This window comes from Aedes aegypti, chromosome 2 (assembly GCF_002204515.2).
Source record: "Aedes aegypti strain LVP_AGWG chromosome 2, AaegL5.0 Primary Assembly, whole genome shotgun sequence".
Taxonomy (NCBI): domain Eukaryota; kingdom Metazoa; phylum Arthropoda; class Insecta; order Diptera; family Culicidae; genus Aedes; species Aedes aegypti.
In genome coordinates, this window is record NC_035108.1 from 96,046,165 (window position 1) to 96,063,619 (window position 17,455).

Here is a 17,455-nt window from a genome sequence, read left to right on the forward strand (position 1 = left end):
TGGTCCTCACGATTGTTGATTTGCGTATTAAAACGATACACAGACACACGGCATGAGCCGCAAATCTTCAACGACGTATTATAAGGAACTTCACATTGCATGGCAACTAGTTTTTGAATCATTTCTTCGGTTAAAAAACGTTTCGATGATGAACATTTTTTGTTACTCTTCGAGAACGGTCTACAGCACTTGTACACTTTTGTGAGATGCTCTAATATTGAACGTTAACTGTTTATCTGTTTAACTGTTAATCGCTTCTATATGCTATAACTAGGTACCTAGTGTAAGGAATATTTGTAAATTTGTACGGTCATGATTTGCCAGCATGGCCAGGTATACGCTTGTACGGGTAAGCAAAATGGGAGGTACTTCGATTAAGAGAAAATTGAGAGTGGGTAGATAGGAAAGTTCGATAGAATCCGCTATAAAAGGCAGGGAACGATAAGGCTCTGGGCATTCTTGTGTAGATTGTGGTCGAGATGTGACGTACGGTCACGACACCTAGATAGTAAACGCATATAAAAAGTCTAGTTCAAGCACTAAGAGAACAAAGAATTCGTTGAAGTATGTATGTATCGCTATGTACCCGCTAGTGTTTCGAGCGAAACAGATAATGTGCCCCGAGCGAGCCGAGCGCTTGATCAATTCTCGCGGAACATTACTAAAGGACCTATGTACAAATGAGAGATTCTCTCCTCTCTCGTTCTCTTTCGATTATAACAGTGGAATACTGAAGATTTTGGGAAGTTTTTCACTATAGATCGAAAGTCAATTTCCTTGACTAGCGTTTCATACAAAAAAACGCAACAGAAGAGGTTAATGTGACTCAGTTATTAATGAAAGAGAAAGTAAACAAAGAGAGCCTCTCAATGTTAGATAGGTCCTTTAGTAATGTTCCGCGAGAATTATTGTTTTCATTGCCTCCGTATTTGTCTTGGTTTGTTTTACGGATCATTTTGGAGGGATTGGTGGCGGCTAATAATATTGTTACATATTGTTATTGTTACTTCTCAACAATTCGTTTATTTGTGTAAGTGTCAAAGATAAAGTTGATGGGATATTATTGCGCATTTCATTCACCACTGGACTCCGCAGTTAGTTTTTATAAGTGAGGGAAGGAAAATAAAAGTGCGATTCTGCATCCGATCTTGTTGATGTCTTCAGCGCACTCATTCATTATAAATCGTAGAATAAGTGCGCTGAAGACACCAACAAGATTTGATGCAGGATCGCACTTTTATTTACATTCTCGTACTTGTGAAAACTGACTGCGCAGTCCAGTGGTGAACGAAATACCCAATAATGTGGGAAGAGATTAACGTAACATTGTTGATGGAGCATTTGGAATAATGCAAGAAACGGGCGTATTTTCTTAAGTTTGATGATATCAATATAATTCAATCCCAAATATCTTGAAGCGGTTACTTATAGGAAGATCATTGATATTAGAATTTTGAATTGTTTTTGGATAAAGAATCATACTGCAGCATCAAAACGCCTTTTCTATAACCAGAAATTGAATTTTCAGAAATACACCGAAAGTTGCCCTAAGAAAAACTTTTTATTTTAAATTGCACCATGTTGAAACTGTCCTTAATGTTGAAACTGCCCTTAAAACATGGGATATTAATGTGGAAAGAGATAAACGTAACATTGTTGGTGTAGCATCTGGAGTAACTTATGAAACGGGCGTATTTTCTTAAGTTTTATGATATTAATATAATTGAATCCTAAATATCTAGAAAACGGCTAGTTTGAGGAAGATCATTGTTATTAGCATTATGAATTGTTTTTGGATGAAGAATCATATTACAGCATCAAAACGTCTTTTCTACGGCCAAAAATTGAATTTTCAGAAATGCACCAAAAGTTGCTCTTAGAAAAACTTTTTTATTTTTGATTGCACCATGTTGAAACTGTGCTTAAAACACTTGGTTTTACATTGACATTTTACAGAAAAAAATTGAAAAAAATCGACGATACCTATTTTTTGCAATTTGTGTTTTAAGGTTTAATTTCGATTTTTTCATAAAAATAAAAGTATTTTTTTTTTCAGTGTATATTTTTTTTACAAAGCCTATTTGATTGTCTACCATCCCTCCTCAGACACTTTTTCTCTATAACAAACGGTTTCCGAGGTACATTTTTTTTAAATGGTGATGCTAAAAATACTTACGCCCTTATCAGAAGTTACTCTTGATATTAAATGGTCTCTCCACCAGTGGAAAAAACTTATTCTATTATATCGAAACTATGTGCAAAATTCCATTTGAATCCAAGGTAGTCGAGTTTCATCGTTTACCGATTTGGCGTGGAACCGCTCAAAGATGAACGTTACTTTTGAATGTGCAAGAATTGATTCTAATTCTATTTTTGCTACTTTTGATGAAATTAAAAAAATATGCATTGGCTAATTACGCGCTTTTATCATGTTGGTCGATTATTTAAGATTCGGGCTCACAGTGACAGTTCGTGACAACAAAATCTTGGCTCACTGTGACGTAGAGAAATTTTGTATTGGTTTCTCCCTCCCAGTGTAAAACTATTTAAATTTTTGCTTTTTGATTTCACACATAAGTTTTATTCACAATGACAAGGTTCATTCAATCTCATTTAAATGAATTCAATGTGTGAGATAGATTCTAATATCAATGTGTCGATACACATATAGAAAATTGAAAAATTACAGCGTACTTATTCCAAATTTCTCACGTCGCGTTTTAACTATGAAAGAAGATCAAAAATGGGCTGACCAAATTGAGCTATGTTTTACATGAAAATTTTTCAAACTGATTGTTATTAAATGTTCGAATTTTTCAGTACATCTTTATTTAAGGCATCATACCCCTAATTTCATGCGTTTTAGAGTTATTCGAGATTTACGGTAGAAATGTAACTTTTTTGGTGGTTTTTGCTAGTGGTACAAATGTGATCCAATTTCATTATTTGGTAGATTTTTATTCTATCTTAATCAACGAGATTTTGGTCCTGGGCTGATTATCGGTTTTATTCCCCGTCTGAAGGAAGTGGTCAATATAACCTTATTTTTAGGTCATGTATGACTATCACGGGGATGGGATTCGATCCCAGGTACTCGGCATGGAAGACCACTATACCTGGCCAACCCCTATTTATTAGATGGTTTTTAGAATTTAGATTAATTTTACGAGCACAAAAGTACGAAACAATTAAAATGGTTGGCTAACTTATAAGCGGTTTCTTCACCACCGCTTAGGCCTTAAACCCAGTTTAACTATATGGGTAAACCTGGTTTACGGCTTAAGCGAAGGTGAAGAAATCGGCCCTTAGAAGAATACAGCATTTATTACATTTATTTCTCAAACTTAACTTTTAAATAATTATTGCTTAATCCCTATCCTCTATGCTGTACAGTAGCTGTTTCCAAAGTATTCGGAACAATGGGAAGGTGACTCTAAACACATAAATACACATTTCTACATGAGAATGTTTTGCATAATACATTTGACATGATGGACGCTTGATAAATAGATGACTGTTATATTGGGCATTCTAACCCTGAGAGAGAGGAGACAGCTCACTGACAACTGGCTTGTTTTATTGGCTTCTTTGATTTCTTCTTCTCACGTTTGGGTTGTACACAATGGTTTGAAGAGCAAAAACTGGGTCAAAACCATTTTCACATCCCATTTGATATCAAAAAGATCATAAAATTAAAAATTTTCATTAGCAATTGGAGTCTAATCGACAATATTTAAATATTCAACTATTTTATATGCGATAACACAGGAAAACAACCTAAATTTTCAATCACATCCAGTTTTAGTTTGGTTAAACTTTGACGGTTTTCCACGTTCTGCCCTTCGAATGTGCGGTTTTCCAGTGAGAGTTGATGACAGGTTCCCATGACTTTTGGGAGCTCGCCATCTAAGCCAGCTGTCTCCGCTCTCTCAGCTCTAACCTATACGTTTTGAAAAAGTAACAAGGGGAAAATAAGAAAATCGTTACTTTTAACCTGTATCATACTGGCTTTTTCTAGTACCGGTTCAAAAGGAAATACTTCCCACATCTACTGGAACACCAGCAACTGTACGAGGATTCAGTCTCTCTATGCATCAACCAGAAGCTGAAATCATCATACGATTTGCAAGCACTTTCCGATATTGAGTACTGTCAGGACAGCAGCAGCAGTTCCCTCTATGATCCCCTCAACACATTTGACAGTCTCTGCATCGCCATCATCTGCTTCGCGTTGGGTTTGGCCGTTCTAAGTACTCTGTTCGACTACTATCTTCGAATCCAGTCACAGCTGGAGGATCATTTCGAAAAAGTACCACCGAAGATAGAGAACCAGTTCGCCACCATCTGTAGTATTCCACGAAACTTTAAATCTCTTTCATGTCCTCCGAGGTCCACCCTGAGTCAGGACTTCATGTTTCTGGAAGGACTTCGATTCGTCACAATGGTAACCATTATCCACCTGCACACGACGGTCATGCTGATGAACATACCTGTGGAACATCCGGAGCTGTTTGAGGAAGTATTATATAAATTCTTATTTTGAAGAATACGTACTTTTATAATTCGATATAATTTCAGACTCTGCACAACCCGGTAATGACCACCATGTCACTATTCACGCCTAATTTAGTGCAATCATTCTTTACCATTGGAGGCATCCTGATGGCTGTGAATCTCCTGGATACAATGAGCAAACAAACCGCATTTCGATGGTCGCTTCTCTGGGAAAAAGTTACCAATCGTTTGAAACGCATTCTTCCACTGTACCTGTTCATAATATTGGTAACTGCTACCATTTATCGACGGTTTAGAATAGGACCCCTACACGATAGAATTGTAGGTGTGGAATCGCAAAACTGCCAGCATAATTGGTGGATTAATTTATTGTTTCTGAACAACTATTTGAAAACGGACGAAACGTGCGTTCAACCAAGTTGGTACCTAAGTGCGGACTTCCAGTTCTATCTGTTCGGAATGGTGGCACTGATGGTTATTCAAAGGTAATTGAATAGGTACCGTAATTCGGGGTAACATTGATCTATATCTGGAAATTGCTTAGAAATTTCGTACGGAAATGCAAAAATTTGTAAGTTTTATATTTTTAAAACAAGTACTAGTATCATTAGCTGGTCCTATAACACTTCCCCGAATACCATTACCCCGAAAACCATCACCCCGAAAACCAGTACCCCGAAAACCATTACCCCGAATGCAACGTTACCCCGAATGACACATTACCCCGAAAACCATTACCCCGAATGGTAAATTACCCCGAAAACCAGTTCCCCTAATACGACACTTCCCCGAAAATCAGTGATCGAGAAATTCTTCAAGGAAGCTCGCGAATTTGAGCCTGAAAGTTTTCGGCTTAGTAACTACTACTATTCCTATTAGTGATTTTTTATTCTTTCAATCATCGGCTGTTCTTTCGAGGTTGTATAATGGCAGTGTAAAAATTTTAATCAATGATTTTCTCTTCATTGAGTTATAGGCTGTTCTTTCGAGTTGTACCGTTTGAGTTGAAGTTTGAGCGATAGCGGTAAAAAAAATCGACTGAAAAAATTGTCTTGAGCGAAAGTTGACAGTGACTTCAAAAAATAAATGAAAATATGCCCCTGCATTACTTGTATGTATTACATCTTGTCAGTATTACAATTTCCAACAAGAGATTGTCCTTCTTTTAGTTATCGGCTATTCTTTTGGAAGTTGCACTAGCAAAGTGATTGTTGGCATCATAATTATTGACGTTTTCAACAGTGATTTTTTCTTCTTTTATCATAGGCTGTTCTTTAGCGATGTACTTTTGAAATAGTGGTCAGTTTAATATCAGTTAACATTTTCATCTGACATTTTTCAAACCATAGTCTAATGACATTTTAGAATATGTTGAACTCGCATTGCTTCCAGCAATATAAAATATAATTATGCATTACCAAATAATATAACGCTTTTGAAAGAGGGCGGGAAAGGTCTCTAATATTAACATGTCAGCATTATCATCAGTTCGAAAAATGATTTATTGCTGTGAACACAATCATTCTCACAAAATCAAGTATACGCCTGTGAGTAAAATTTGGGTTCTCACTTGGCTCATGAAGAATAGCGATTGATTAAAAGAATAATAAATCTTTGATAACATGAAGAACATGAATTCAAATGAAAATCAAAATTCTATGAAATAGGTATACCGTGCACCCCCGCTAATTTGAACGTCTATTTGAACATCTAGTCACCCTAGAAACGTGTTTCTGGTTACCTCTTTCACTGTTTTGTTTTGATTCTGCGTTCCGTTCCACAGCGTTCCATCTCACTTCGCTCCGTTCCATGAGCTAAATGACATTTGAACCATTTTTAATCTGAACGATGTGCAAATTAGCGGGGTGCAGATTAAAAAGTGTTCAGATTAAATGTGGTCAAACCAACGGGGGTACCCGGTATGCGATTCATCTGTCGGATCTTCAATTTTTCTTGCCAAGAAAATTCGGGGTAATGGTCCATTCGGGGAAATGGTATTCGGGGTAACGGACTCTTCGGGGTAATGGTTTTCGGGGTACTTGACCATTCGGGGTAATGGTATTCGGGGAAATGTTATAGGATCTCATTAGCTCGTGACTATGTATTGCTGCGACTTACAGGCTTCTTGAGTCGAGCACTCGACACTAAAGAAGTCTGTAAGTCGCAGACCAAATAGGCCTATCTGTCAAGATAAGCAACATATTAGAGATTGAACAAATTTGTAATTTTTAATATTATTTTTCTTTTACAAAAGTGAAGTGAAGTGGTAAAGTTCAATTAGTGGTTTTCTTGAACATCCTCTATTTATCCCTCCATAAATAAAAAAAAAGTGTAGCTCTCCTCACACATCAGTAATTGTGTTATAATATAAAATGAAAAACTTCAGAACGGGATGTAGAAATATTCAGATTCTTGTCAGAAAAAACTATCAAAGTTATCCCGTTTTACGGTATCCCGGCAGTAACGTGGGTGTATTTGTTCCCCTTGATTACCATTTTCCCACTTGCGTTAGGTTTCCACGATCGGCCAAATGCTGGGTGTGCTTCATGATCGCGCTGAACCTTCTCGGTCCAGGAGTAACAATGTGGATCCAGGCACTCCCACCTCTAATGGCAACCGGGACTAGGTAAGTATTCAGTCGTAGCTATAAATTATCCCACCAGTAGTGCAGTGATAGGGAAAGTTGCAATTGCAATCGATTGGAAATGGCCTTGATCGGCATCAAGTCCACTTTTGCAGTGGCTGGACGACATTGCATTCCGCAAGAAGATCCTTATTTGACGATTAGCGATAACTTGTTGCCTGTCAGAAGTGGGTGATGCAAATGCGTTGCAATGTCGATTGATAATGAACGCTACATATGTAGATTGTATAAACCAAGGTCAAAATTTAACAAAGATCTTTTGAACAGCTTAGAAAGATCTTAAAACATCTTTGTATGTGTCATCAAATTGTCAGTACTTGGAGATTCAAATAAGAAAAATTAAACGTAAACTTTAAAATTCCTTTATTTGTTTGTTAAGATTTGATTTTCTATAAAGAATCCATCAGAAATCATCGTTCTAAAATAAAATTTCAGAACTTACCGAAAAACTCTTCTAGCTTATGGTTCGAAGAAATCGGAAATATGGTCCAGGTGGTTCTGGAGTAATTTCAGACTGTCTTGGTGTACTAAAATTCGCCATACAATACATTCAACAATACATTCTTCGACAAAGTTGTGCGGCACATCAAAGAATATCTGACAGTGACAAACCCGAATGAGATTTCATCCATTAGGTGGCAAATAGTAGAAACACATTTTCTTCCATCTTCTATATCTGAAGATCCTGGTGAGTTAGAAGATTGGTGTCTTCGGCAGAGTTGTTCAGCATAAAGGGCAGTGACAAAAATGTTTGGTAATTCTTCCGCTATGTGGCGCTAGTAATAAATTCTTTTCAATCTTATGTATCTTATGATCCTGAAAAGCTAGATATTTGGTGTCTTGAGCAAGGGAATAGACCTGAGTGGCAATTTATCTACTGATTGGCACTAGTAACATTGTTTTCAATCTTCTATGTTTAAAGATCCAAATAAGCTAGAAAATAAATAAGTCGAGTCTAGTACACGACACTGAAGACGGCCTTACAGTTGAGGTCGAAATACGCGTATCTGTCAAAGGATACAAACTCTAGTGGAATTAAATGGTATAGTACTAAATTCGGTTTTTTCATCTACTTAAGCTAAGGACTGTTCATTTTATAAAGTGGACACTTTGGACATGCAATATCTTTTTAATTTATCAATGAAATCGAAATCGGTTTTCTGTACATCGTTCGACTAATATTGTACAATGCTGTGGTAATAAAAAAGTTACCAAAATAATATGATTTCACACTAATAAGGCACAACGTTTAGAACGGTCGATTTTTGGAGGTTATCAAAATCAAGGATTATTAAAAATCGGCAGGAAAATTCGACAATTTATATTTTTTATTATCAAAAAATGGTTGTACTTAGAAAGCATCATCAATTAGAAGCTTGCTAAAATATATCAAGTTATTTTTGGAGAAGCAATTTTGCAGATATCATAAAATCATTTTTTATCAATTTTTTTTTAAGAAAAATATCTTAAATTTAAATGGAACTGATATGAGTAGAATTTTAAGGTTTAAAGTACGTCCAGACGGAAGTAATAATATAGTATTTATAATAAAAATAACTTACGCCTTCATAGAGTTGCTGATTTAGTCCCCACGTCATATTTTAAGCACAATAGAAAAATAAATAATTTATTTTCAGAAGACCACTCAAAGCACAATGACAATCATCAAGATTGGGAACACTGCATGAATTAAATCAAGTTTATTTTGCATGTATTATTTTCAGAATGTGTTATTCTGAGACTACCTATCAACATATTTTGAGAAAAACGCTTACAGTTTGCTCTAGATCGATAAACATGCGTATATAATTTCAAAAGTATGGGATTTTTCAATAAAACGATCATAAAGAGTAAATTTGGTACCCAAGAATGCGGTCAAAACTCAAGATTTTGCTTTTTTTTTATACATATATAGTTTCTTTAGTAATCTAAACCAGTTTTGAACACGCTTATTATTCTACTTTTTTGCTGGTAGTAAAAAGATGGTGTATCAGCAAATTTGACCATAAGGAATAGATCACTAAAGTGACTCAGCGTCAGGAACTGATGGAATATTATTGATGTTTTTAAAAGCTCTACCTTAAGTTAAATAGTAAAGGATACCAACATACAATTTGTTCATTAAATTTATGATTTTTTTCATGCGAAAAATAATGCTTAAACTTGACGAACAGTTTTTCTTAGGAGTTTTTGCAAAAACTATTTAGTTCTTCAACCGAAAGCATTTTGTAAGTTTCTGTATTTTCATAACATTGTAGAATAATAGTTGAACGATACACAGAAAACCGTTTACGATTTCATCAATAAATAAAAAAGATATAGCATAAACAAGATGTCCACTTTATAAAATGAACAGTCCTTAGTAGGTGGCAGTAAAAAGCGGAAAATTATCCACTATGTGGCTTTTGTATCATTTTTTTTTTTTTTGAATCTCTTCTGATAAGCAAAAAGGTTAGTATCCTTGGCAAAGTTGTTCATCTAGGCTATCAAACAAATCCAGAGCAGTGAAAAATATGATTGAGAATTCATGCACTAGATGGTGCTAGTAATAGTTTTTAAACTATATTTATTTCAAGATATTCACATGTACTAGAGATTAGTGTCTTCGGCAAAGTTGATCAGTAGATCAAATGCAATTTGCGATGAAAAACTGATATACATACAATTTTGCTCTCTAGATAATATTAGCGACATTTTTAGAGTCATTTTCTATTTCAAGAACCTGATGAGATTGCTATCTTTGACAAATAATATTCAGACGGCTACAATCTAGGGGTGGGACAGCCCTGAGAGAGACTCGCGAAGAGGAAAAATATCAACGTCATATGCAGCCCAGATTCCCCTCTCACGAACCGTCACATGCAGCCCACCGTTTTCATGGCTGAAAAAGTGAAAAGTATTGTGTTCAAAGTAAAATGTTATTAAAAATCTCAGTCGGCGGAGCAGATTTTTCCAGAGTTGCTGATAAATCTAAGCAAAAGATTAATTATTTCTAATGTCTGCTACGTTTGCTGGCATGAAATTTCACTCAAACGGCTATTTATAATTCGATGTGATGCAAACTCAATCATTTTTTGCTGAGATGTTCATGTGAGGTTTTGAACAGCATGCGCATAATTGGTATAAACACTAAGTGGAATAAGAAAAACACTCAGCAATCACAGAAAAAGAAGACCGTCTTCGCGAGTCTCGTCTCAAGGACAGCCTACTGATCTTGAGTTAGATCCCGAGTTGTTTTTGAGCAGCTCTGAGTAACTCGGTTTGCTCGGCTCCATGTAAACATGGCAACCATAAGCGTGGATTTGTTCGTAGTGAATTTTTTTTCGCGTCGTGTCGCAATGGACCAATGCACGAGTTCACTAATTTGACGTTTGAGCAGTGCCGAATTCACTCGTTGCCATGGTCACGTTAAAGAAACTATAAGCAAAGAAGCGAAATGTTCCAATTGGAATTCCAAGTTTGCTGTCAATGTCATTCCAATCGAGCAGGAGACTTGTCAAACACTTTTTCACACAAGCTGAAAACGACTCACACAAAAATGTTACCGCCCACGAAAATTTTTGCTTCTTCTGAAGTAGCATATTTTCTGAATACTTGAGTGTCGGTTGCAATTTTCATGCTTTGCATAAAGAATGCTCTACTCATTACATTGGTTTTCCACACATTCAGTCAATTTTTCATTCGTTACCAAAACCTGTGAAAACTCAACACATAAAACCTGTGACTCACTTTTAGCGTGGGATTCAACATTGGCAGTGCTGCGTAATAGATTTGGCATAGTTGCTAGCTGATTTATTTTGAATATGATAAGATTTCGTCTCTTTATAATTTAGACTCTTTAGGTCACGTAAATAGCACGGCTCCGCTAAAACGTCAAATAGTGAACTCGTGCATAGGTCCATGGACCGATGCACGATTTCACTATTTGACGTTTGGGTGGTGCCGTGTTATTTACGTGACCATGGCAACGAATGAACTCGGCACCGCTCAAACGTCAAATTAGTGAACTCGAGCATTGGTCCATGCAGTCGGCAAACCTTGTCAGAGGTCTTTTGCTGAGTGGGATATTTAAATTTCTTTCAGAATAGTTTAAGAACAATGGATCTATTACTAGAAAGAATATTGGACTAGAGTTAGGAGAGCTTAGCTAGCTTAATTTGAATTAATTTTACTCCAAATCGAGACCAACTTTACTATGATTCTGTTAAACTGTCTGTTAAGCCCGAGCACTATTCTAACATTGTTACGTTGGTCTTACAGTATTCGTAGAAAATTAATGCTATGCAGTAGATTCTTCTTCTTCTTTTCTGGCGTTACGTCCCCACTGGGACAGAGCCTGCTTCTCAGCTTAGTGTTCTTATGAGCACTTCCACAGTTATTAACTGAGAGCTTACTATGCCAATGACCATTTTTGCATGCGTATATCGTGTGGCAGGTACGAAGATACTCTATGCCCTGGGAAGTCGAGAAAATTTCCAACCCGAAAAGATCCTCGACCGGTGGGATTCGAACCCACGACCCTCAGCTTGGTCTTGCTGAATAGCTGCGCGTTTACCGCTACGGCTATCTGGGCCCCAGTAGATTAGTTAATACAATGGAAAAAAAAAACTGCGACAATTATACGAGCCAGTCAAAACTGGCTTCAAACGCCTTTAAACGATTATTAGATTTAAGAAAAGTCGTTAGTGTTATATTTTTACGAACGTTACGTTCTCTAATACATTTGGAATTGGGCAAAAATACTATTCAGAACCAATGATCTCGTATTTTTTGTAACTTTTAACAATAGCGTATAGCGGTATAGCGCTTTATTCGAAACAATAATCAATATGTACTGCGTTTATGAAATATAAAACTAATAAAAAAATTTCCCGACATTTCTCGATTACTTTTTCAAATCGACGTAAGTAACTTCCATACGGTTTTGGGAAAATTAATTCAGAAGAATCACAACCTGTCTTCTAAAACTGATTTAAAATGAATAGCCTTTTTAACATTTTTTCGCCGTGTACATTGCTTTAATTTTGCATACAATAAGCTGGCGTTCAAAAGCTAGGGAGTTCCTATTATTTCCCACAAAAATTTTATGACTAAATGATAAGCCGTTTTATTCAATTACTTTCGTCGTTTTTGTACCAGTGTAAAATCGACTCAAGTAGTTTTTTGTTTTGATTCGTGGTTAAATCACTTTGTCTCTCCATACAGCGGAGCGGAAAAAGTAGTGGTTAGGTTTCGAAAGTTGAAAATCATACTTTCGTCGTTTTGTAAATCCGAAAATTAAACGTTCTTATAGTGGAAAATTGAGTTGGTTCAGAGCGAAACGCTTAGAATTTCGTCTGCGAAACACTTAAAATCGATAAAGTAAGTTTGTATACTTTTTTGAGTTGAGTCTATTTGAATAAGTTTTCGAGATTTGTTGTAACCTGAGGCAATGTCGAAGAATATCTGATGTAGTAGGAATATATTATGAATCGTGGTTTACGGCTAACCAGCCGAGTGGAAGTTTAACAACTACCGAAAAGCTAAACATTACATATAGTTTGCAATTGGATTAAATGGATCAATTGATGTGAAGTTTTGCGAAAAAGTTACACGTCTTCTCAGTTAGAATCGAACTCACGACTCCCTGATCTCTAGCTAGGGCGCGTTACCTCTACGCCATGAGATTACTCATGAACGCAGAAGTTAACCTGAATTCGATTTCAACTCAATAATCACGTGGTCCTTTTTTCGCAAAGTGCACCTCTTTGCTACCATACTTTGTAAGGAAATTTCTATCGTAAGATCTTAATAAGTTAGAATCACAGACATACAATCTGAATCCGTGATAACCACAACTGAAAACTGAACACCGTCAGAACGAGTAAAACCGAGTGCCTAGCTGCCATCGATCGAAGCATGCGAAACAAGCTTTTGCTAAATGCCGATAAAGCTTGTGTTTATTTCTAAGCCATTCTCAATCCAACAATATCTTGATACGATATAACCCTATAAAACTTAATTTCATATTCTAAAGATTGGACACGGAAAAATGCGAGACTTTGTTTTGGGTGTAACTTTTTATCGCGTGGATAAAAATTAATGAAATGTTGTTGGGTAATACTAGTTTAGAGTGTTATGTTTATGTGTGCATAATTTTGTCGCGATCGGTCAAGTAGTTTTCAAGATGCATTCGAAATAATGCATCTGATGCGCCAGAAAATCTTGGGCGCGATGATCGATAATCCTGATCAGTCGCACAGATGGATCGGTAGAAGGCTTAGAATCCACTATTCCACCTCGTCCCACGTTGTGAAGATATTCCAGGAGAGGGAGATCATCGACCAGCGCGCCGGAAGCGGCCTAAAACGGGATACCCAGAGAAAACGCGGATCTTGAAGAATAACCCGAACCTTTCCAACCGCGACGTGACCATAAAGTCGTCGAAGTGGTGGACCACAAACCGGGCTGGCGCCAAACCGGACTGACAAGCAAAACACGGTGGCCAAATTGCGTGCGCGGAAGCTGTACCGTGAGTGACTGGTCAAGCCAGGCTGTCTCGTCATGGGCGATGGGACATACATCAAGGCGGACATCAAACGAATCTCCGGCCTCGAGTTTTTTGTTGGTATGTTCCGCATGGAGGTTCCGGAAAAGTTTCGGAAGAGAAACATGCACAAATTCGCAAAGAAGTACCTGTTGTAGCAGGCGATCTGCGAGTGCGGACAGTACAGCAAGCCGTTCGTTACAACCGGCATTATAAACGGGCAGATTTATCGCTCTTATCGTGGTCCAACGCTGGTCCGGATCTCACTTCGTGCCATTACGACTAGCCTGTAATGGATTGGTACAAAGCGAAGGGCGTTAATATTATCCCGAAGGAGGCGAACCCGACAAATACACCAGAACTTCGTCCAATAGGGTCCTAAAGCCCTGTCTCAAATTTAGTACCAAACGCTTAAGTTTAGGGCAAAAACACGTGTTTACTCAATTTTTAAATGATTTTCATTGGTTTATGTACAAAACACATTTTTTTATGATTTTTGAGATTTTGTCACACCTTTTGGTTTAAACTCAAATGTTGGGTATATTTTGTTTTCCGTGTCCCTTCCGAAATGTCAGATAGGAACAACCCCAGTGTTAAAACTATATGCCCTGTGGTATTTTTGTCGAAAAAGTGAATGTCAAACAAGATCACAAGTGTCAAGGTTTATATATGGAACCATTTTTAAAATTGAAGTTTAAAAATGTTAAAGCCGTTATTTGAGCTGGAAAACTTGCTAAAGTAGTTGCAATAACATGCTCTTTCGTATTATTAAATAAAAACAAGAATTCATTAAACATTTTAGGACCCAATTGAAAAGTTTTGGGCGATAATGAAGAAGAAGTTGGAGAAAAGCAGAAAATCATTCAAAACCGATGAAGCTTTGTAGAAAAACTGGGATAAATTGTGTAAGAAAGATGGACAAAGCCTCGCCCAAGGTCATCATTTTCCGAGTCCAGTCTTGTAACATTTGTCAATGTCCCATTATAGTAAATTAATAAGAATTGTATTAGTTTTGCATGTTTAGGAGTTAGCTTTTTTGTATTGTATAAAGTTATTTAGAATACATCCGCCCATCGACACGCCGTCCGCTACCAACATCGCTGGCTACCAGCTACCACAACCACGATATGGTTGGTATACGTGGTTAGCAGGAAATGGGAGAGAGTGGGAGAGTAAACGCCCATAGCAGGGGGTTCGTTGGAGCTCGAGCTCGATGGTGGTGCGAATTAAGTTTCGGCCAGCGAAGTGTGAAGATCGCGTTAAACTGGGCTGATCGAGAGAAGCGTTGCGAAAGGCAAAACTAATAAGTGTGCATGTTCGAACCGGCGAATATCGCGTTCCCTGAGTGTGATTAGCGATTGTGCTTTAATCCCCTGTGAGGCCGGAAAAGTGAAACGGTCAAAGGTGGCGGATTGTGAATCTCTAGGCAGATTCCGAAAACGTCGGTGAAGCTGTAGTTTGGGGGGGATAACCCACGTGCGTTACCCGGAACAGCCACCTCCTTATTACATGGTCGCGAGTGACTCGTATTCCGCAAGGCGATAGTTCGCGCCAAGAATTCCCCGACGCGAGTGCCCTAATTGTGAGGTGGACGCTGAGGCAGCGTCTTGGTGCTCATATCCGACGCCCGTTACCCCTTTGGCGGCGGTGACACCACTGCGAGCGGAGCGGCGGCGCGGGCGCAACGTAAGCTAGCTCACGAGTGGCAGAGTAGGCAGCCCCTGAGGTTAAAGGTGAGTTGCATGAACCTCTAATTTGTAATAGTCTTCAATAGGAGATGACAGAGCATTTTAACGATTAAATTAGATTTAAGCGATGAATTATCGAATTGTAATTGAATTAGTATTAATATAGATAAACAAAAAATTAGATTGGAGTACCTGTGGATACAAGTAACTGATACTGAAGAAGGCCAATTGGTAGAAAGAGGGATAGAATTAAAAGGTAAAAGGTACTTCCATCTACTTTTTTATTTCTCTATAGAGATTCTGCTCAAGGGATTCGAATACATTAGAAAGAGTTAGTATTGATATGTTGATGCACATTTCTGTGCCCTTTTCTACAAAGGGTAAGAATTCAACAAGACAATAGTGTTATGTTACTATGTGAGAATAAATAAATAAATAAATACAGCTTTTTTCTATCGTACAGCAAAATAGTGCTCAATTTTAATATTTGGTAGTGTGCCACATGCTCACTCGTGGCGCACGTATTGTTTTTTGACGTTTGCGCACTATCTCCTTCTAGTTTCCGTAAGGTAAACATTATTAATTTTAGCATTAGGCGTTATGTTTTAAATTGATCATTGTACTAACTATTTTGTCCGTTTGTCTAGGCTAGAAAGTTAATGTCTTAGGCAGAATTGCTTATACGAGAAAAATGAAACGTGAATAAATTCGGTATGCTGAGTTTCCTGAAAGTTTGGAACAATTAGACATAAGCACAATTTGTACGGTTCCGCTTGTTGTGTATAATTTAAATGTTATTGTTATAGATGACCGTTTCGTCGTTCATTTTGAACGATAATATTTTGATAATATTGAAAGTTGTTGTAATCTGAGCAGAAGTACATGCCTAGTTTATTACAAACTATGTTAATGATAAACATAAACTTCTAAAAATAAATACGACATGAGTTTTTTTTAAATATCTATGAGTTGATGTTTCTTTGCTCGATTTTGAAAACATTTATTTATTGAAATCACAAATATTTAAAACGCAGAGGCATCGTTCAATTATACACTAGTGCTTCTTTATAAGATAAATATCGGTTAAAAAATCAAAATATATTTTGAAGTAATTTTTTTAATTAAATATTTAAATATTTGAAAAGTTTCTATGAAAATGTATTTAGTACCGGTGATAAACATGAATCATTACATTTAAAAAAAAAGTTTTCATATTAACGAAATTCAAATTGTAATGCTTTTTCTAATGTAAAATTAAATAATTAAACTGCTAAACTATGCACATAACCATAGGAGGTTAGCTCATTCAAAATAAAATTATTAATAATTTATAAAATTCTTGATGGCAAAAATCATAAAAGCTCAACCTTGTGGGCATATTTAGAATCATATATATTTGCAGATTGTTGATAATTTTCGGTGATGACTTGAAATGTTTTTCTTTGAATGTGCAAATATAACAATCGACGGTGACTAGAACCCATCAGAATATTTTGAATCAATTTGATGATCATCAGCTACATTCTAGCAATCTATATGCAGATTGCCGAAGCTATCAACCTACTGCCAAATGAGCTCTTAATCAGATTTTGCACCGCCAAATGAACGTTGTCCTGCTAAACAACTTTGCCGAAGATATTCAGCAGATAGATCTGCTGAAAAACTTTGTTGAAATGTCGAAAACACCAACCTTTTATGTCATCACAATCTCAAGATAAAGCAGACCGCCACCTTGCGGAAAAATTCCCTATCAGATTTGTCACCACCACATAGCCCTTTATCTGTTGAATAACTTTGTCGAAAACACCATTTTTTTTCCTTATCAAAATCTCAAAATATAGAAGATTGATGGACACGTGTTACTAGCGCCACCTAGCGGATGAATTTCCAATCAGATTTCTCAATGTCAGAGAGCTTTTGAACTACATCCGATTCTGTTTTTGCACGGGTTTTTTTTTACACGGCCGTGCAAAAAAAGTTTCCATACATTTTTTTTCCGCCAATACCTTATTTTTGCATGAAACGTTGAGAAGTGGTATTATTTTTTTTGCACGGTTTTTGAAATTTTGAACTGAAAACTTT

At 36.8% G+C, this 17,455-nt stretch overlaps 1 protein-coding gene across 1 annotated transcript in view; it reads left to right on the forward strand.

Annotated features, from left to right (window-relative positions):
* Positions 1 to 17,455, forward strand: part of LOC5566206 (nose resistant to fluoxetine protein 6) — a 39,246-nt gene that overhangs the window by 10,770 nt on the left and 11,021 nt on the right. Inside the window, exons 4-6 of the mRNA XM_021841596.1 lie at positions 4,019 to 4,519; positions 4,579 to 5,000; positions 7,028 to 7,141. Coding sequence (XP_021697288.1) covers positions 4,019 to 4,519; positions 4,579 to 5,000; positions 7,028 to 7,141 — 1,037 coding nt within the window. The remainder of the gene's footprint in view (positions 1 to 4,018; positions 4,520 to 4,578; positions 5,001 to 7,027; positions 7,142 to 17,455) is intronic.